At 41.4% G+C, this 22,614-nt stretch overlaps 1 protein-coding gene across 5 annotated transcripts in view; it reads right to left on the reverse strand.

The window, feature by feature from the left end:
• RPIA (ribose 5-phosphate isomerase A) overlaps positions 1-22,614 on the reverse strand; it is a 91,195-nt gene that overhangs the window by 30,424 nt on the left and 38,157 nt on the right. Inside the window, exon 8 of one of the 5 annotated variants that reach the window (XM_064572221.1) lies at positions 10,628-20,725. The exons of the other annotated variants lie outside the window; for them this stretch is intronic. Coding sequence (XP_064428291.1) covers positions 20,633-20,725 — 93 coding nt within the window. The 3' untranslated portion in view covers positions 10,628-20,632. Of the gene's footprint in view, positions 1-10,627; positions 20,726-22,614 lie in introns of those variants that run through there. 5 annotated transcript variants of the gene reach the window in all.

Consider the following 22,614-nt stretch of genomic DNA (forward strand, 5'->3'; position numbering starts at 1 on the left):
CAAACACAAAAGATATATTCTAGGGCTGTCTGAGTGGCTCAGTTGGTTAAGTGTCGCCTTCGGCTCAGGTCATGACCCCAGGGTCCTGGGATCGAGTCCCACATCAGGGCTCCTTGCTCAGCAGGGAGCCTGCTTCTCCCTCTGCCTGCTGCTCCCCCTGCTTGTGCTCTTTCTCGCTCTCAATCTATCAAATAAAATCTTAAAAAAAAAAAAGATTTTTTTTTTTAATTTCAGGGTTTTTTTTTTATTATGTTATGTTAGTCACCATACAGTACATCATTAGTTTTTGATGTAGTGATCCACGATTCATTGTTTTCGTATAACACCCAGTGCTCCATGCAGTACATGCCCTCCTTAATACCCATCACCAGGCTAACCCATCCCCCCACTCCCCTCCCCTCTAAAACCCTCAGTTTGTTTCCCAGAGTCCATAGTCTCTCATGGTTGGTCTCCCCCTCTGATTCCCCTTCATTTTTCCCTTCCTTCTCCTAATGTCCTCCATGCTATTCCTTATGTTCCACAAATAACTGAAACCATATGATAATTGACTTTCTCTACTTGACTTATTTCACTTAGCATAATCTCCTCCAGTTCCATCCATGTTGATGCAGAAGTTGGGTAGTCAACCTTTCTGATGGCTGAGTAATATTCCATTGTATATATGGACCACATCTTCTTTATCCATTCACCTGTTGAAGGGCATCTCGGCTCTTTCCACAATTTGGCTATTGCGGACATTGCTGCTATGAACATTGGGGTACATGTGGCCCTTCTTTTCACTACATCTGTATCTTTGGGGTAAATACCCAGTAGTGCAATTGCTGGGTCGTAGGGTAGCTCTATTTTTAACTTTTTGAGGAACCTCCACACTGTTTTCCAAAGTGGCTGTACCAACTTGCATTCCCACCAACAGTGTTAAGAGGGTTCCCCTTTCTTCACAACCTCTCCAACATTTGTTGTTTCTTTCCCTGTCCATTTTTGCCATACTGACTGGTGTAAGGTGGTATCTCAGTGTGGTTTTGATTTGGATTTCCCTGATGGCTAATGATGATGAACATTTTTTCTTGTGTCTGTTAGCCATTTGTATGTCTTAAAAAGATATATTCTCTATATATTTTCATTTATATAAAGTTCAAAAACAGTTAAAAATACAATTAGAAATTGGGATGGGGATTACTTTTGAGTGTGGGGTGAGGTAGTGCCTAGCAGGAGACTGGATGGGAAGGGGCTTCTGGAGTTTTGCTAAGTAAGTGCCAAAGTGTGCCACTTTGTGGAAATTTGTCAAGCTGTACAATTATAATCTGTGCACTGTTCTGTGTGTGTGTATATATATATATATATATATACACATACATATATATATATATAACTTCAAAATAAGTTCACATCAAGAAATATCTTACACTCAATTTACAGAGAAGAGAGGCTAAAGGCAGGGCCCCACAGCTGGTCAGTGGTGGGGCCTGGGACCAAATCCCCACCTGCCTACTCTCTGGAAACCTATACAATTCTGCCTTCCAGGGCTCATGGCACTGCACAGAACAAAGGGTCAAACATGCCATCCTCCTGAGGTCTCTTCTCTTTTCATCTTCCCAGAAGGTGCCATTCAGCCTGGGAACCTGTGCTGGGGGGTAGGAGGATGGGGGTTGTTATAAAAGTGAACAAGGTGGGACCTAATGTTTTAGTAAACTAAATGGGTGGTCAGAGTGGCCACTGGAGGACCTAAAGCTGAATCTGAAAGACAGAAGCCAGGGGCTCTGTGCTCTCTCCCCACTGGGTGAGCACAGGTGAGTTAGCACTAGGGTTCAAATCAGCCGTCACCATGAGTCTGGCCAGATGCAGTGGACAAATTATTACACTGTTTTCCCACAGCATTGTTTATCTATAATTGCCTGGGAAAACATGCTCACAAGTCATAACAGAAAGTTACTTGACTTTCGTGCCTCAGTTTTCTCATCTGAAGGTCTTAGTTGTAAGACTGTTGTAAAAATTAAATGAAATAATTCAAATGAAGTGCTAAACACCCAGCCAATGTATACCAAGGGAGGTGCAAGCATTAGTCAACCATCATAAGAGTGGCTCCATTTGGCTACCATTTGATTTCTTTCAAGGGGCTCCTTCAACTTATTCTCCAGTCATAATTCTTTTAACCCCAAAGACTTCCCTTTCCCCAACTGGAGTGCTTTAATACCTTTGTTGAAAATCAACTGACTACAAAGTTGGGTCTATTTCTAAGATCTCGATTGCATTCCATGATCTACTGTCCATCCATCCTTATACCAGTAGACACTGTCTTGATTACAGAAGTTTTAGGAGCTCCCTTTTTGGATGTGCTAAGTCTGAGATGCATATCAGACAACCAAGCAGAGATGATAGGTAGACAACTGGATATAAGACCCTGTAATGTGGAAGAGAGAGGTCATTCTAGAGGCATAAATGTAGTGTCATCACCATACAGATGATGTTAAAAATCTCTCACAGACTGTGAGACAATACCTAGCAAGCAAGCAGGGATAGAGAAATTCAAGCACTGAGCTGGGAGGCACTCCAACATTAAGAACTTGGTGAGATGAGGAAGAACCAGAAAAGAAGACTGAAAAGGATTGGCCAGAGAAGGAGGAAAATCAGGAGAGTGGTGTGTCCTGGAATCCAAGAGAGGAAATGTTACAAGGAGGAGAAACTGATCAGTTGTCAACTGTGTCAATTGGAACAAAAATGGACCTCTGGATTTAGAGATGGGGGGGTCGTTAGTGAACTCAATAGAAGCAGCGTCTATAGAACGGGAGAGGTAAAATTCTGATCAGAATGGGTTCAAAAGAAAATGGGAGGAAAGAAATTGGAGACAGTGTGCATGGCTAATTCTTTGGAGGAAAGAGTTAGGGAAAGGCAGCATCTGGAAGGAGAAGAGAAATGACAGCCTTTCTGAATGCTAATGCGAATAATCCAGGACAGAGGAAAATATGGTGCTGCAGGAGAGACAAGAGAAAAATGCCGGAGCGATGTCCTTGAGTAGGTGAGCCAGGGTGGGTGGAGCACAGGGGAGGCGCACCCCTTTCTGGGAACATGGATGGTTCACCCAGGGACAGAGGAGAAGGGAATGTCTATGCGCACTAACAGAGAGGTCCTCAAACATGCTGGGAAGTGTTCATGGCTTCTCCAATAAATGTGCAGAATTTAGATTGTGGAGGTTTAGCAATTCAGGAAGACTTTGTAGACTGAAGTACACAAGTAAAGTCTCTGGGCAGGGGAAGCTAAGAGAAGATGGAGAAGAGTGAAGTTCACAAGGGAGGCAGTCCCCTTACCATCTGCCACTTCCTCTCCCCTAGGCTCCACATGCCAACTCATTCCCCGAATTCTTAGAGACCATTGGCATGGGAAAGACCCCCACAGACACCTCCTGTCTCTCCCCTTAGCTCCTCTCAGCCTTTTTACCCCTCCATTTACCTACCAATCTCTTCTCAGAATTTGAATAGCTCTTACTATCCCTACTGTGTGGTTACTTATCTCTTAAGAGAAGATTCTACCTCCTAACTCTGGAACCTTCTGTATCCCTGAAGCCAGCAAGATTCACTGCCTAGAGGAAGAAAAGGGATGATGGTGAGGACAGGGGCAATGGAGCAGGGGAAGCAGATGAGAGGAGGGTACTGCCATTTGCTAGTACCCTCACCTGTATGACAACCTTGATTCGCACCCCACACACTGAGGTATTTATTAACCTTGCCCCATAGATGAGGAAACAGGCTAAGAAAGGTTATGTAGTGTGCTTAAGAGTCTCATGCTCTACCGACTGAGCTAGCCAGGCAAGGTTATGTAATGTGCTTAAAATTACAGAGCTCGTAAGAGGTAGAACTGTAACTTCAACCAGGGTTATCAAGCCCAAGCTACCATGTGTTCTTCATAGTTTACACACGGCAGGTTCTGTGTAGCCAATAATATTGGTTTGTCATAGTAATAGTTAGGCCTCAATCAACTCTAAAACTAACAAAAAGATTGGACTGGATGGTGAATGAAGGTCTTCCCTCTCTGTGAGTCTTTCTCAAGAAAATCTACAAGCTTTTATTTCACTATGGGCTCAAAGAACAAATAAGAAACAGCCTCCAACCTATGACACCATAATAAAATGCAGATGGTCAAGACAGGAAACAGTAACTACACAGAGAAGACCTTCTGGAATACTCCTTTTGGCTCAACACATGCCAGTTTGTATCCGGTTTATACTCTAGAATAATAGCAATGCATATAATGTCTCTACACTGACAGAGACCATGTTACTGAATCCTCCAACAACCCTGCAGGTAGTCTGTATTATAAGGAAACTAAGACTAAGTGTAAATACTGTGTCCAAGGTCACACAATCAGTATATACCAAAAATCAGGCCTCAAACTCAGGCAGCCTGATCAAGAGCCCTGTACAACACAGTGTGGTCCCTTCAAAACTGCCGTTCTCAAGGGCATAGAGTCTCCAAGTGAGGAAAGAACTTGGAAGTCCGGTCAGGAGACGAAGAGCAGAGGCTGGATGGCGTGGCCTGGTCACCTGGGGACAGACTGAGATTCAAAGCCAGCATTCTTCCCATCTGTTATCAGTTGCAACAACGAGTTAATTATGGACATTTCAGGAGAGAAATCCATGACGCTTAGCAAAAATGGAGCATCAGCTAAGCCTAAGACAACTAGGAGTATTGGTCTAGTTTGGAAAAATAACTCAATAACCAAAGGTCCCGTTTAGTACCCCAACATCTTCCACCATCACAGTGCTCAGTCCCCAGCCATGCTCTGCCCATCTCCACCCCAGGTGGGTTAGTATCGAGTTTCATGGTGACTGGCCTAAGAAGATTAAAAAAGTAATGCCACCTTTTGAGGGAGAGTCCCAGGGACCAAGATAGCAACTGTCATGGCAACGGTCACACTGCTTTGGTCAAGGAGAAGACCTTTTGGGGAAGTGAAAATAGAACCTTGAGCACATCTGTTGGTTTCACTCCCATCCTCCTCCAACACGCTGGGTGGTGCCCACCACACCCTTCCAGTAGTTCCTATGGCCCCCTGCACCTGGGTCCTCACAGCACCTGGCCAAGGCTGTGTCCAGCACTGGGCTGGAAGTAACAATGACCCTAACTTTGCTTGATACCTTTCCACCTAAACTCACTGCCCCATCTCCAGTCCTAGGGTTCTCCCCCTGGAAAACCTCAGCCCAGAATAGGCAGCACCCTCTCAGAGGTCTGATATGGTGACAGGACCCATACAAGCTGCATGTAAGAAAGACATTATGAGCAAGCAGGTTCTTTATGAGGCCCACAGAGGTCCTGGAAGTATTTGAGGGCAGCAAGAAACAATTCATGTTGAATAGTTTGGGCATCTCAGAGATAGGGGGCTGGGAAAAATGGGGATGAGTCATAGCAACATTTCAGAACACATTTTAGTAAACTTCCTGGCACCCATGACAAACGCATTCTCTTCTACCATATCCCCCTTCCACCCATGCATGTACCCATCCACACGTCCATTTACCCATCCACTGGGCCTTACCCAAGTGATAGTTGTTTGCCCTTCTACACCATGCAACCCTAACTACTACAGACAAAACTTGTTTATCTGATTGGATATATGGATGCCCACCTTCATTCATTCACAGACATTGATTAGCACCTTCATGTACCTGGCTCTGTACTACATTCTGCAGACAATACAGTGAACAAGAGAGAGCCCTCAGCATCAAGGAGCTCCCAGCCTAATGTGGAAACAGGTTAGCAGAAATTGCAACACAGAACAATGGATGGACTGTGGGGTGTCTCGGAGCTCTACGGAACCACACAGGAAGCACACACAACACATGCTGGAGGTCAGGGAAGGTACATACTTTCACCCCGTGCCCAAATATTAGCCAACCTGGGACTTACTGACACCAAGGGTGTCCTCATAAATCACTCCAGTGAGCACTCCAGTGCTCCAGCCGTCTACCCGGGAAGTCATAGCTTGCATTTATGAGCTCTGACATGGGGACTCATCACTTATAACATGTTGGAAGTAAGACTCTGGTTCTTTGTCTATAATAAAGTAATAGTAGTAAAACCTCTGTCTCAGCATCACTGTGAACATTAAATGAAACACTGTCCATAATCCACTTAGTACAAAGCATGCCACAGAGTATGTGCTCAATCTGACCTCTTCTTATTCTCAATTATTAACAGATTCTTAGAGTACATGGCTGAACTCAATGGATATTCTCCCTGCAGTCATTTCACAAGGAAGCCTTTTTCAATTTGGCCTGAAACCTTCATTTCCTCCAATTTTGCAATAATACATCACAATGCTGTTCCTCTTTACCTATTTGACATGTCAAGGCAAGGAAAATCTCTCAATCTGAAAGATGGAGGAACTAAGGCACAAAGTGAAGGAACTATTTGTTGATACACTATCTCACCCACAGGCCTAAGGATAAGGTTAAGTTCAGTGTATTTCCCCCAAGCTTGCCTGACACCATAATGGAATGCTAAAGTTTTTCGGGATTAAGGTGGGAGGTGCATTTCCCAAAGACCAATATTCCATACTGAAAGAAAGGAAATGTGCTCCCCAGTCATCAGCATGTGATTTCAAGGAGTCCAACCATTCAGCAGTCTTCCCAGCTGGAAGGAGAGTGAGCTGAGTATGTATCTCATATCCTTGTGGAAAAGAAGGCTCTGGAATCTGAGACATCATAAACTCTTCTCAGACTACATGCCAACTGAGACCTGCCTTCCTACCCACTTGGTTCAAGAGCAGGTGGGTGACAGCTCATTTATTGAAGTCCTCTACTCCTTGTAACTGGTTTGTTGCCTTTTACTGTGCAAAAAGACAAATATCAAAGAAAAAACTAAAGACAGAGAATAAGAAAATACATAAATAACCTGGGAATCAGAATATATTCAATCCAGTCTCTTACAACTTCTGATCCCACAGGTATTCCTGGATTCTTTCATTCTGTAGACATCTGTGAGCACCTGGTCTGTGTGCTGGGGGCTGGAGGTGGATGGTGGAAGGTGCACAGGGAAGAGGAGAACACAGAAGTCCTTGCCCCCTGGGGCAGCAGCATGACCTACAAACACTCACCTTGAGAACTTCAAGATCCTCAGTCCCCCCAACAGATGCTCAGATGTTCCCTGGGTCTGGATAATATGAGAAGAACCTCCTATCTACTCCCATTCAATTTTCACTGTGCTCTCCACGGACTTAAAACTTCACATATGGGTTTCCAATATATATTTTCTTTCGTTGTCCACCAAAGACAATAATCCAGACATGAGGAAATTCTGGACTGAGGATCACTGATCCAAACAAAGGGTGCCAACCCCCATACAGTCAAAAATCTACTCAAAAAAGCCTAACTTTTAACTCCTGGAAAACTTAACTACTAATAGCCTACTGCTGACCAGAAGACTTACCGATAACATAAACAGCTTATTAACATGTATTTTGTATGCTTCATGTATTACATGCTGTATTCTTATAATAAAGCTAATGAAAAGAAAATGTTATTAAGAAAAGCATAAGCTAAAATACATTTACAGTACTGTACTGTATTCATCTCCAAAAATCTGCATATAAGTGGACCCACACAGTTCGAACCCATGTTGTTCAAAGGTCAACTGTAATCTGCTCTGGGCTTCTACATTTTGGAGAGTTTTTTTTAATTCTCTGTCTTCTCTTTTTTCAAGAAATAGAAAATAGTGTGTGTATGTGTGTGTGTGTGTGCACGCAACATTTTATTTAGCAAACCAATGTTTATGATTTAATTAAAGTACATTTACAAGAGGATTAGAGGGAAAGGGATAATAAAGAGAGCTGGAAGAAAGACAAAAGATAATAGAGATGGAAGTAACAAGGAAGAGAGAAAAGACAGAAATAGAGAAATGGAGTAGACTCTGTAGAGATCTAATCAGAGGTCTTGCCCGTGAGGGCTGTGGCCATGGGCTCCTGAGAACTGCTGTGTATTGAGAGATTGATCAGTTGGTCTGTACCCACTACACAAGCTCCCATTGCTAGACGATATCATTCCAATGAGTCTCCACTGACTATACTAACTAGAGCAGCCACCTAGAGATGGAATGCTTTCCTCGGATTGCAACACTAGTGAAGAGAGCCTCATCAGCCATGGGGCTGGATGGGTCTGAGGCCTCCTGCCCTCATGTTAGCTTGTCTTCTCCTTCCTACGCTCTCTCTGCTCTTCTAAGACTGTAAATGCCAGAAGATACAGCGTCTCCTAACCTGATGGTAAAAAAAGACAAACTTCTTGGAACAAGAGAAGCTAAATAGACATCTGTGGAAAATGACACAACCCAAACCTCATTGCCCTCGCCCCAACACACACCTACCCCCAGATACATGCTTCAGTCTATAGTGTCTCTCACCCCTGCCACTGATTCTCTCCACCCTCAACCTCAACTTGGTTTTTAATATGCATCACTGCCCAGAAATACAGTAACCCCTAATAATTATGTAAGAAAGAGGAATATACTTTTCTCAATTACTGTGTTCTGTAGTAAGAGTTTATAAGTAAAATTTAACGAGTTCCTAAAGCTTATGTTTTCACCAAGCCTACCTGATATGACAGCTGCAAATAACCTTTTCACCCACGTTGTCAGATTCATGACATACTCCAAGATAATGAGTCACATGTTAAATGTAAGACCATCAAATTTTTTAACTTCATAACTCTTGTTAGCTATTTATCTGAAGATATGTCTGAAAATTAATAAGATTGGTTCTATTTCCAGCTGATCTAAAGAAATCCCACCTCCTCTAAAAGATCATCTGTGAATAATGAGGTAATCTGATGATTTCACCCAGAGTCTACTCTCTCTTGATGTCCCACGTTACTGAATTCTCTATGTGCCATCTATCACTTATGTGTTTGATTTGTGTAAGCCCCAAGTATCTCTGTCTTTATTTCCTATCAAAAGTTAAGCTCCTAAGAGGCAGGGCCCTTTGTCCATTATAAAGAAACCCACAATGTTTTACTGGGAAACTGTACATCAAAACAACATTTGAGAATCATAAAAGTAGCTGGAGGACCTATAGAAAGTCACTCTTTATTTCCATGCTTCAGTTTATGATTCATCTACTATTTACTGAGGACCTGAACTAGAATTTTTACACCTTGATCTTTATCCAATTGCTTACTTTTTGCAGTGTTTAGCACAAAGCACCGTGCAGTGGTTATTCAAGCATTTGTTGAAAAAGCAAATGAGCGAATGAATAATGAATTGTTGATGGTTGATATATGTCTATAGAACTATTATAGGGGTTGTTTTCCTGTGTGTCTGGTTGTTTTTGTTTGTTATTTGGATACGCCAGCTCACAGAGTGTGACATTTACCCCAATTACAGATGAAGAAACAAACCAGAAAGACTGAGAAACTTGCCCAAGTGGAAAAGCCAACTCTTTGGTATCTGCCCTCTGATTTCAAGCCCATTGTTGTTTTTTTTTAAAGATTTTATTTATTTATTTGACAGACAGAGATACAGCAAGAGAGGGAACTCAAACAGGGAGAGTGGGAGAGGGAGAAGTAGGCTTCCCGCGGAGCAGGGAGCCGGACGTGGAGCAGGGAGCCCGACACGGGGCTCGATCCCAGGACGCTGGGATCATGACCTGAGCCAAAGGCAGACGCTTAACAACTAAGCCACCCAGGTGGCCCAAGCCCATTGTTCTTTTTGCTCCACACAACCATCTGCCTGGAACTACACCACTGGATCTGATGACCCAGGTCTTCCTGAAAAGTCCTGCTGCACTTATAATCCACTTCCCAACCATGGCTTTCAAGGATGGTCTTCTTATTCCTTTGCTGTCCTTGTACAGCATGCCTGCTCTATGCTGCCTTCAGTCCCAAAGAAATGTTGCATGTAAGTATAGGATATTGCACCTTCTGGAGCCAGCCAGCTACAAATGAAGTTTCATTTCTTATGACCCCAGATAATCCAATCCAATTCCACCAACACCACTCCCTACCCAGCACCACAGCCATTCACACTTCTGTCATGGCTGATCACAATGGGCACTTCCACTCAGAGTGGAAAGGATAAGTCCACTTTTGGGTACAGTGTTTTGTCCAGAGGCAAGAAGCCATTGAACTGACAGAAAAGAACTGCTTATTTGGACTGAATGACTCACAATGATTGCTTTTTCCTAACAGTAAAGGATTATTCTGTATTTCTGTCCAGACACGTTTATAAAACAACCTTCTTTAGTGAAAAGAATAAATCTTTCAAGAAATGTGTGTGTGTGAAATTATTTCCAACATTAACTCTAAAAAGAAATATTGGATCTATAAAACTTCCAGAAGGTATTTCAAATTTTGATAACTTCTTACTTTTGAGTAGGAATGTGTTACAGACATGAGAAAGACCCTAAAAGAAAGGATAGAATCACCAAGATGTTGTTTTGACAATGGTTCCAAGAGTTTCAGTCACCATGAGGAGATTTATATATCACAAGCCCTGTCCTTAAGAAGTCTGTAGAAAAAAACATAATCCTTGCCCCCAAAAATGGGTACAAATAAGGAAAAATTAGAATAGCACCAAATTGGACACTGATGTTCTGAGAAGAGCCAACTAAAAATATCAGAGTGGATGTAATTTGGTTTGAATTAATCAAGAAGTTTGGATAAAAGAGCTGAAGATGAATTCACAGACTACCAGGACTAGAGAGAAGTGCCCAGAAAAATCAGACTATCCTCTCTATTTTAATAAATTAGGAGATTAAGGCTTTGAGAAGTTGACTGACTTACTCAATGCTGTTAGTAGTTGAAGTTGAGACAAACTAGAAGAGAGATGTTGAGGCTCTCTGTCTAGTTTCCCTTCCTCCAGTCTACATTCTCAAACAAACATAGGCAAGGGGGCCTTGAGAAGTTGACACACAAAGTGAGTGGAAAAGGGTCCCAGGCTTCCCTGTGGTGGCAAGGACACCCAAAACTAGGACAACCCAAGCCATGTCACTTTGTTAACTTCTAATTCCGGGAGGTGGGGGAGGTAGATGTCGATCCTTAGATTCACTGACACAAACACCAACATGCTTTCTGGACTGGTTAGATTGGACTAGTTTGCACTGGATTGGCTTGCACAGGGTTGAAATGATGTGACTTAAGTCAAATTGAAAGCTGGAAGACCACTGAGGGTCAGAGCTGTGTTGTATCTCCTCAGATTCTTCCCCTTAACAAGAAGAACCCACTCACTCATGCTATGGAAGAGCCAGCCTAAGTATACATATTATCCACAAGGTAAGTCACTGCATGAAATCAGTGTGTTCCTGAAAAGTCAATACATTTTGTATTGAATACATTTTGTATTGAATACATGTAGAATTCTTTTGAAAATGAAGGGTCCGTCTGCCAAAGTAAAATGTAAATCCCCACCTGAATGATCCATTTGCCAAGTTGACTGTTGGTATACTCGTTTTTCTTGAAGGGACATGTGCCTTTAATAAGGCTGACTGATGCTTGGGGAAACTAGGCATTTTGTAGAGAAATAGCAGGCCAAATCCCTGAAGCTCACAATCAGAGATCCCAAGTCCTTTCCCTTCCTTTGGATTTAATATTTGGTTGCAGGAAATTTGAGAAGGAGATCTACAGAAATGTAAATGGAAAAGGACTCCATAATCTACTGGATTTGTTGTACTTTTTTCTCTTTAAAAAAATCAAGCCATTCAAGCCATATTCACAATGAGTATCACAGAGGAAGTCCTGCCCCAGAGAAGGATGGAAACTTCACCCAAGGACTAGTATAATATTCAATCCAAGTCATTATTCAGAATGAAATTATTCAAAATAGTTGGTCTGTGTCAACTGTTAAAAGTGAAAGCCTACTAAAAAGAATATTTTTGAAATTCATCCATAAATCCATAATCCTAACACAACTATTATTTTGATCCCTCACATTATATTCTTGTCTAATATTTATGTATCTTAATACAAAGCTATGGAGTAATCCACATTGTTATAACAATTTTGTGTTCAACTTCTCTGTCTCACTATTTCACAGCACTTCTCCTTTCTACTTAGATGTCATATTGATCACTTTGGGGTTGTTTTTTGGTTTTTTGAGTTTTTTTTAATATGATAATTCTCTCTCATGTAAAAGCCCAGAGATGAGTGGTCCAGAGCTGGGACAGCACTCCACAGTGACAGGAATCCAGGTTCTTTTTCTTATTGTTCAGCTATGAGTGATTTTCTTTCCTCAAGTCATCTCACAGGCCAAGACGGCTGCTCCAGTCTCCGCCATCAACTCCATTTTCCAGCCACAGAGATGAAACAAGGGGGAAGGAGAAATTATACACATGACTTCTGCTTATAACTGACAAAACTTAGTCAAATGGCCACATCTAGCTGAAAAGGAGGCTGAGAAATACAGTTTTTATTCAGAGTGGCTATGCATCCATTAAAAATCAGAGGTCTTAAAAGGATAGGAAGTGAACCCTGGGAGTGGAGGGCAACTTGCAATCTCTGCCACACCATTCTCCTGTCAACAGACATTTGAGTTATTTCCATAATTTTTAAAAGTAGACTCTATTCCTAATGTGGGGCTCGAACTCAACAACTCTGAGATCAAGAGTCACATGCTCTGCCAACTGAGACAGCCAGGCACCCCTCCATATTTCTACTATTCCATAATTTTGAACATTCTTATGAGTTTCTTATAGAATATGACTGAGTAGGATTGCTAAGTTATAAAGTATATGTATTGTTCACTAGATATTGCCAAATCGTTCTCTAACACGGTTCTTCTGATATACATTCTCACCAGAAGTACAGTTGACCCTTGACCAACACAGGTTTGAACTGTGCAGGTCCACATATATGTGAATTTTTTAATATAAATACAGTATAGTACTATAAATGTATTTTCTCTTCCTTGTGACTTTCTTTTTTTTTAATTCAAATTTTAGTTAACATACAGTGCAATACTGGTCATATCGATCATTTTGAATGATATGCACCATTCTCTCTTATTGTTGGTACATAATTTTACTTAGCCTTTTCCCCATTGTTGGACCCCATAACCTTTGGTCTTGACTCTTTCTCAGGATGGTCAGCTATGCTGGCACACCACTCTCCTTGAAAACTGGACTCACAGACCATCACTGTGAGAATGTGCCTGCGCTCTAGGGACACCTAGTCCCTTGGTACCTTGTCCCCAGGCAGCAGCAATTGGTCATGTCCTGCCTCGAGCTGTTCTTTAATTGTTTCCTATATATTTGTTTTGTCTCATTAAAACACTGCTAGCTCCTCGAGATCAGAGGGCCGATTTTTCAGCCTCAAGGCTAATCAATAGCTAGCACTCATGAACAGAAAAAAAAAAAAAATGAACTTATATGATCCTGGGTGAACAAACATTTTCTGAGTGCCTAGTATGTGTCGGACGCTTGCCAAGCAGTGCCCCATCCTTTGGTCAGCTAATTCTCACAACCCCATGAAGGAGATATTATTCCTACTTTACAAAAAAAAAAAAGACTGAGACTCAAGGATTGGTTTGACCTTCAGAAAAAAACCAGAGGAGTTTTATAAATATCAATTTCTTAAAATCTAGTCTCTTAAGATTTAGAATTTTGAGAGGAATCTTTAATTCTTAAGGAAGAACAGCTACCATGGAAATAACCTCCCCTGATGTTAAATTAAATCACCCACTGTTTCCTGTGATCCCAAACACATATATGGAAACTTATTCAAGCTTTTAAGTGGTATGTGGCACCTGCTTTAGAGAGGGTTGCTGAAAGAAAACAAAGGGATTGTCAAGATGGTGAGATGATGTATTTTAACCATCAAGAATCATTTTTAGGCCCAGCTACTCCACTAGAATAATATTGTTGGGAGAACAAAACAAGACAGAAGTGGTACATTCAAAGACCCAAGCTCTAATCAGAAACATGGATACAGAATATCAAAGCTAGGAAGGACACTAGTTGAGGTTACCAAGAACAAGTCCTATATTTTACAAGTGAAGAAACCAGAGAGGTCAACTGACAAATGAAAGGTCCCACAGAAGTCAGGAAGATGCCATGATGAGGGGAGAGATCTTCATCCTGTCATTAATCTGAACAGGTGAAGAAGCAAGAGGGCTTCCATAGTGCCACGTCACATGGAACAAAGGCTTCTATTTTAAGAACCCACCCCTGCACCTGCTCTATCCAGATGGGCTTGCCAAAAGAAGAAATGAAAACAGGGTTTTCTCACTATGGGGCTGGCATTAGGGTCCACATCACAGGTTGCTTCAGCCACAGTGGAGGAACCAAATATTGCTGATGTGTACCCCATAGAGGTGGGGGCCTCTCCTCCTAAGATTCCCAGTTCAATTACTACAGAGCTGTCCCCATACTACCAAGGGGAAAAATAAGGCAAAGTTGGTGATAGGGAATGTTTAATACTCTGACTCACATGAAGTCCCCCACCTCCCCCTGTGTGCTGATTAAGCAGGAGGAATGGGAAAGAAGAGAAGGTCCAATCCAGCCATAGGTTAGAGGCAGAACAGTTAAAAGCCCATACTCCCTACTCAGCACGTCCAAAAAAAGAAAATCATTCCATTTGAAATCAATTGACAAGAAAAGCACAAAAAAATTAATCATGGTTTCTTGAGTATAATAAAACTACAAAGGAAAGATTATGGACTTCAGAGCTAAGCAGACATGACTTTGAATCCACCTCTGCCACTAACTTGGTTGACTGGCCTTGAGACTAACACTATCAAAACCTCAGTCTCTTCATCTGTAATTTTCAGATAACAGTGCACCTCTCTGGAGGTTATTGTAAGGACAACATGAAAGCGTAGGTAAGTGCCTAAGTAAAGGTAACTACTCTTGTTATTTTTATCAACCTATATGCAAGCATTGCTTTAACTAATTTTTCAAAACCCTTCACTGTCAGTTCTTCATTTCGGAACATGAGCAATCATTCCTGTCCTTGGGGCCCCACTGATGATTCAGAGGCCACTCTCTAGTACCCTCCTCTTCCCAAGAACCTGCCATTCAAGTGCAAAGGATTCTGTGAGTTTTAGTTTAAATCATGTCATCAGACCACCTTGCTCTATCACTACCTGATAATTTAAAATCTGTTGTGTGCAGTTATCAAAATCCACAAACCATATTTCTTTAGCAAAAGATAAAATAAAAATACCCACAGCTAGGGAAATAGCCAAAATTTGTTAAGTGACCTCAGAAAATTCCCTGTTAACTGTCCCACTTAAGGAATGGGTTATTCTAATTAAAATAAATTGAACAGATTTTAAAAGATTATGGCTAGAGTAGAATAAAACCAGTAGATCTGGTTTCCTTTCTTTAGGAATTTTCTTTCTTTAATAATTCAGAAGTCACTTCAGAAACTCACAACAAGTTACTAAGGTATGACAAAGGGGCAAACTGTTGGCAAATTAAGAATCTATTTCATAAAATATCAACTAAATTTCATTTTATATATTCCTACTTCTGTATCTACAAGAGCTTACAAAGGACTTTACAATTATAGGGGGCTCTGTAGCTATTATTTGCCTCTGATTTCTGACCTAGAGCATTTTTCCTTTTGTCTGCTCCCCTTTTGTAGAAGAGCAAGCATCTGATGCTTGCTATGCAGTCTTTAAAAGCAGTGGACTGGAGTCCCTCCTAGATCATCACCTTGCTAACAACCTTGAGCATGTCACCAGGCCTCAGTCTCCCAGTCTCTAAGATGAGGGGGTTGCACTGAGTGACAGAGAAGCTCCCTTACAGATCTAAAATGCTATGATTTCCACATGACAATATGAAGAATTTTTAAGATTCTTTCTTTGAATCTTATTTGGTATCCACAATGTGGAAATAGCCACTTTAATATGAAAAGAGGCCTGGCAAAATTCATTTGAGAACACTGTTAAAGTTTCACCAAATGAAAAGGCATATGAAGAGGTACTGCCCTAAGGAAGATGACTGGTCAAAGAGAAATTAAGATCACACTCTGCCAGAGACTGGGCCCACAGTGCAGATTAAGCTATGACTCCCCTGACATATGCACCTTGTGCCAGGCCTCCATAGACCCGTAGGAGCTTACCACCTAAAACGTGTGCTCACCCACACAGATGTTGAGAATACACCAACAGAATCCAAGAGCAAGCTTAGAAGATTATCCAGATTATACGAACAATATAGTCAGAAGAAAGCATAAATTAAATCTAGAAATCCCTAAGTATCCTGGTTTGAGTGTCAACACTGAACGAAATCACCAAGGCAACTGATCTAGTCTCTTCATCCATGCTGTGGATGCTGAGAGATGTATAACCTCAGATGGCATGTTTTAAAATAGTCAAGTGGCTTGGGGCACCTGGGTGGCTCAGTTGGTTGGGTGTCTGACTTCGGCTCAGGTCATGATCTCAGAGTCCTGGGATCAAGCCCCCGCATCGGGATTCCTGCTCAGCAGGGAGCCTGCTTCTCCCTCTCCTTCTGCCTCTCCCCCTGTTCACCTGCTTTCTCTCTCTCTCAAATAAGTAACATAAATAAATTAATTTAACTAAAGAGTCCAGTGGCCCAAAATGGAAATAAAACCTACTAAAATGACACTGGATTTGAAAGCAGACTTATCTTTGGTCCTGGTTCTGCTCCTATGTGATGCTGACTGAGTCATTTCTCCCATCGAAAATAAAATGGAGGATTAAAAACACCTGTTTATGCTCTACACCATGTTGAGTAGTGGTCGCACAAACAATGTTCAAGGAAACTCTTGGGAAGCTTATGATATGCAACCTTCAGAACAACTCCCAGGGCTCCAAGCAGAATTTCGTTTCATGAAAAGCAACATGGTGTGTGCACCTTTTTGCCTCATCAGCAATGTGAAATGAAACTGTTTTTTCTACATGTGATGGGCTCACAGGCCCACTCTCCTTGCTGACTCCATGTTGGGTAATGAGACTGGTGTGAACAATTTCCCTCAACTCCCTCCTTCTAGACAGACACCTGCAATCACAGTCAGAAACAGAAAGTCAAAGTTTCCACTTAACTCCACAGGGTTTATGACAAAAACTTAGCAGAATGGGGTTATCAAAAAGGAACTAAGGCTTAACTTGAGGCCTGGAGCTAAGTGGGTTGTTTCTGTATTTCTCAGTAAGGTAATACTGTAGAATTCAGTATGTGAGGCTTACTCACTCACAGTAATCATACATGTATGTATGTATGTATGTATGTACGTATGTATGTCCTCCCTCACCTTGAAACACTTTTCTGTTGGCTGGAGGGGAGGGATACAAAGGTGTGGAAATAGACTGTAAAACAATCCTCCCATAGTTGAAAAAGAACACTTGTGAAACCCTCCATTATCACTGTAAATTGGTATACCTTTTGAGGAGGAATTTAGTAACACATAGCAAAAGCCACAGAAATTCCACTCCCTTTAACTCAACCATTTTGTCTAAAAACCAAACATTACAAAAATCCTACATGCCCAACAATAGGAGAAATGGCCAAGGAAATCATGGAAAGCAAACTCAATGGACTAACTTACACTCTTGAAAGGAGGCTTCTCAAGTCTGTGCGGCAACATGGAAAACTCAATGAGGCATTTGTGAAGCGAGGTGTGGAATTCCACACACCTTACAATTAGCTCTGTGTAAAAAACTATGTGCTTATGAACAAAGATGAGGGAAAAAAAACACCAACAAAAATGCTAAGATGACTGTATCAAAGTACAAGATTTGAATTCTCTTCCTTTGAAATTTTTGCTAGAATATCATTTTTCCCTGAAACAAGACGAAACCAGAGAGGGAGACAAACCATAAGAGACTCTTAATCTCAGGAAACAAACTGAGGGTTGCTGGAGTGGAGGGGGTGGGAGGGATGGGGTGGCTGTGTGATGGACATTGGGGAGGGTATGTGCTATGGTGAGCGCTGTGAATTGTGCAAGACTGATGAATCACAGACCTGTACCCCTGAAACAAATAATACATCATATGTTAATAATGAAAAAAAATAAAATTTGAAAAAAGAAAAGAAATAGTACTTCTAACATTTTTTTGTATTAAGGTTATAGAATAAAAAAAACAGAATATCATTTTTCCCATATATTCAGGAACAGGAAAAGGAGGGGAACCACTTGGCAACAACTTGCTGCATGGTGGAAGTCAGAATTAAACTGTTGTCTTATTTTCTGATTCAGATTAAACCGATCCCTCCTAAGGACCGGGTCTGTGCCAGGCCCTGGTCAGACCATCCGCAGCCGTGCAGACCCTTCTCCAGCACCCAAAGTAAAGCGCTGTTACTTAACCAGATGAACACAAAAACTAACCACTTCCCAACAGTGTGAACTGATCTCAAAGGTAAAATTTTACCAGTTATAGCAAATACTTCTCAGAATCTTAAATTATCTTTTATTGCCAAGTGACATGTGAACCACTGAAATACATTTGTTTCGCTGTTCTGGACTAAGGACCAGCTGTCTAAAATAAATTCACAAGGGCACGTTTGGGGACAGATACACGCTTTAGTTAATCAAGGTGCTTCTCTTCAATTGCTCACATCCATTTGTCCAGTTCCATTCTTGAAAGTATTTAAAATGGCAAGAATTACAGTAAGGAAAACACTAACGTGGATCAAAATATTTTCCTGCCTTGATTACTGAAAGTTTTTCCATTTTATTTTTGGAACAGTAATACATGCACTTGGTAAAACTTTTGAATAATAACAAGGAATAATCATGGGAAGTAATTCTCTCTCTACCACTCTATAACCCCTAGATTAAGAAATTCTTAATAAAGGATTTTAGCTCTAAAGTAGATTTTTTAATAAAATGGACTGAACCCAAAAGCCAGTATGTTAGAGAAGATAAACAAGCTAGACACAGAGGTACAAGTTGTACAAACACTCCTTATAGAGAAAAAGAATTCTTGAGTTACTTCTAAAACCAAAATTTTGAGGATTCGTTTAAAATTATCCTTACTATAAAAAATAAATAAATAAAATTATCCTTACTATAAAATTCAGACTATAAAAGTATTGATCATTTTAATTACAGAAAATTATACAGAAAAATAAGCTCTAGAATCCAGTGTTTTACTTGGATAAATATTTTGGATCATCTACTCTCTGCCATTGTTTATACTCTGATATACACTCAGAATTAGACATGATCCAATGGGGTTCCCACAGAAAGGAAAACACAAAAAAATATATTTTGCCCCATGAAATGAATTTATAATTACTGAGTACCTGCCACATGGGTACAATTAAACACAAAATCTATAAGGTTACTCAGAAAATATACATATAAAATAGAAATCCAGAAAATAAACATAAATATAAAACTTTCTATGCTCACATCTTATAAAATAGCGATCTACTTTAGAAACAAGAATGCACTTTTATTGTATGTGAATTGTAGCTCAATAATAAATAAGGCATTAAATAAAACCCAAGAAAACCACACTTAACAGAAAGGAGCTGATCTGAGGCATCAACCCAGAGAACACAACTCTCGGCTCTGCAAAGTACCTTGAGAATTTCCAAGATCAACACTTGCAAACATTATCAGTCTGAGTTGATGCTTATTCAGAGACTCAATTTTTCATGCCTGAAATAATTTACGTTGATGAAAACATGCTCATTTTTCACAACTGAAATTACATCCATTACCTTCTCTTACCCTTCGTATCTGTGTTTTTCCTAGCACTCTCTTTATTTACATTTCACCAAAGCAATCTTTTCCTTTAAGAGGTTTTATCTCATTTCCCCAAACAGAAAAGCATAAAGGTATAAAGCATTCTGTACTTATTTGGGGGGGGGGGGTGTCACATAAATAAAAGCATGCGCTCTCAGGGAGGGAGGGAGGGAAAGGACAAACTATCCAGAATTACATGGAATTATTCCTCTGCCTCACCGGACCTCTCTTGGATTTTCTAACAATACACCAGACTCACACACACACACACACACACACCGCACACAACCCAGAACCCATGGCGGTCCTGGAGGGGACTGCAGGACCCAGCTCTTACCACAGAGTTTCTGCACCAGCAGCAGGTTGAAAGCACTCACTGTGGGAGCCCTAGTGGCAGAGACCAGGGAGGCTGCTCATGGGGCTACAGGCACCTTCAATATCAGAGCCCCGGGACATTTTGGCAATGTCCACAACTCAAAGTCAGACTCATTCTCCCCTGGGAAAGCATCCCCATTCCCTCGAATTATCTCCCGTGACCCTTAAAGGCCTGTGTATAGATGTCCGGCAAAAACTATGGGTCTTAAAAAGACCCTGGGGGAACTTCAGGCAGGCAGGAATTCCAGCCCAGCTCAGCCTGCACCTTTGGGGGGGGGGGGGCGCTTTGTGGACCCAGGACAGCAGACAAAGAGAAGAGAGCAGAAGTACCCAACAGTGGTGATACACATCTTAACTGCCAAGAATTGTCCTGAATAATTCAGCTCTCACAACTCCTGGCTCTTTGCTGGTTAAGTGACCCAGACTGATCTCTCAGAGTCGGTCATGTTAGGTAAGAGGGCTTGCTTGTAAAATGTGGAGTCTTGCACTCATCAATTTGAAGTACTTGTTTAGGAAAAAGCCAAGATGGTTGCACAGAGCATTTATTTTTATATGACACTTAGGGCTGAGAGCTCTACCCAGTGACCACTGGTTCCTCCGTGCAAGCATAACCAATACAGTAAGGCTCAAGGTTCAATGGACACACATGCCAAACACTCCAAAGGGACAAGGAAGGCTCCACGAGTTCTGGTGGTGGTTGGCTTTCTCAGGAGTCCTCCCGATAGCCTATAATGGGAAGAAGGGGCAGCTCTGAGACAGACTGGCAGAGGCAAACCTCTGGGGCCCCTGGCTAGCCAACAGGGCAATGTCCCCCTTAGGGTCCTGCTCTACAAAGGCCCTGGAAAGCCCAGTTTGTCAGTCTCAGCCAGAGGCCTTGTTGTGCAGGGCTGGAGCGCCCCCTGCTGGCCCCCACCAAGCGTGAACACCCAGCCCTTGGAAGGCCCCTGACAAAAGTCTGGAGCTTAATGAGAGAGACCCAGTGTCTACAATACAATTCTGTTGTTTGTATCACATCCATACTTACATACTTTTTATTTTCATAAAAATGTTATTTGGCATCTCCCCCACACACTTGCCATTTTTTTTATTAAAATTGTTTGGGTTCTTGAGAATATACAGAAGAACATAGGAAAATAAATCCTATATAATCCCATCAGCAAAAATAACTACTTTTAACAACATTTAATATGCACAATCTGTATCTAGTTGAGACCATGCTGTGTGGCAGAGTCATTACCTACCTGCCCCGATCCATTTCCTGCCCTTGGCTCCACAGCCACCTGGCTTCTGGCTAGGTGTGGCTAATGGGAGGCATGGGTGAAAGACCGGAAAGTGAGAAGGGATAAGCCAAGATATTTGTCCCTCTCTCTGCTTTGAGGAACTTTCCTCCACCAACTGCCCAACTTCCGGCAACACCACCTTCTCCAGCCCTGGGAATGAAGTGGTTTCCCACTGTTGCTCATTTCGGGTTGCTTCCACATAATGATTGGCTTCTCTGCCTTTCCATCACCTGTGAAGCATTTCCTATAATAAATTCCCTTTGTTCAAAATACCTAGAGTGGTTGACTTTCTCGATTAGATCCTGTTATATGTCACATCAATAATTCTGGGTTAATTTATCGCTTGATATTATTCTATAAAAGTTCTCCTGTATCTTCGGTTCTTTAGAAAACGGTTCTTAATGGCCGCATAGTATCGGATTACATCACACCGTAATGGGCTTGCATCATTTGAGTTTCCAGTGTCTGCTAAAATGTAACATTGGTATGGAAATCCTTATGCGTACATTTATATCTACATTTCTAAGTGTTTGTTTCGACTAGATTCTTGGAAAGGATTTAAAAGGAATGATTCATTTAAAGATTCTTGATAAATACTGCCCCAAAAATCCCCAGGAAGAAGTTAGACCAGTTTACAATCCAGCCAGAGGTCTAAGAGAGTTTACCTCACTGTGCCCTCTGCAACTCTGAACACATTAATTTACGTGAAATTTGATAGCAAAAAAAAAAGGCATCTTGTTGTTACTGTTTTAATTTAGATGTGTTTTGATTTTATTGTTAATGAGGGAGAATACTTTTCAGGTGTTTATTGTGTGCATTTCCTCTTTTGTAAATTATCTATTTTACTACATAGTTCTTAAGTCATTCTCTTATTGACTGGGGCACGAGTCAGTGTTCTTAGATGCAAACACTGGGAGTTGGCTCTGACTCAATTAAGCAGAAATGGGGTTTATTGAAAGCATATCATGTGGCTCTAAAATGGATGGGAAGGCTGGAAAATGAGGTTCAAAAAATAGAAGAAGGGAACCTGGTAAGCTGGAAATAGGACTAAGAACTTATCCTATGCAGAGAAAGGGGAACCCTCCTACACTGCTGGTGGGAATGCAAGCTGGTGCAGCCACTCTGGAAAACAGTATGGAGGTTCCTCAAGAAGTTGAAAATAGAGCTACCATATGATCCAGCAATTGCACTACTGGGTATTTACCCCAAAGATACAAATGTAGGGATCCAAAGGGATACGTGCACCCCAATGTTTATAGCAGCAATGTCCACAATAGCCAAACTGTGGAAAGAGCCAAGATGTCCATCGACAGATGAATGGATAAAGAAGATGTG

Source organism: Mirounga angustirostris, unplaced genomic scaffold (assembly GCF_029215605.1).
Source record: "Mirounga angustirostris isolate CCGP_5_RB_7025 unplaced genomic scaffold, mMirAng1.0.hap1 SCAF_10, whole genome shotgun sequence".
Taxonomy (NCBI): Eukaryota; Metazoa; Chordata; class Mammalia; order Carnivora; family Phocidae; genus Mirounga; species Mirounga angustirostris.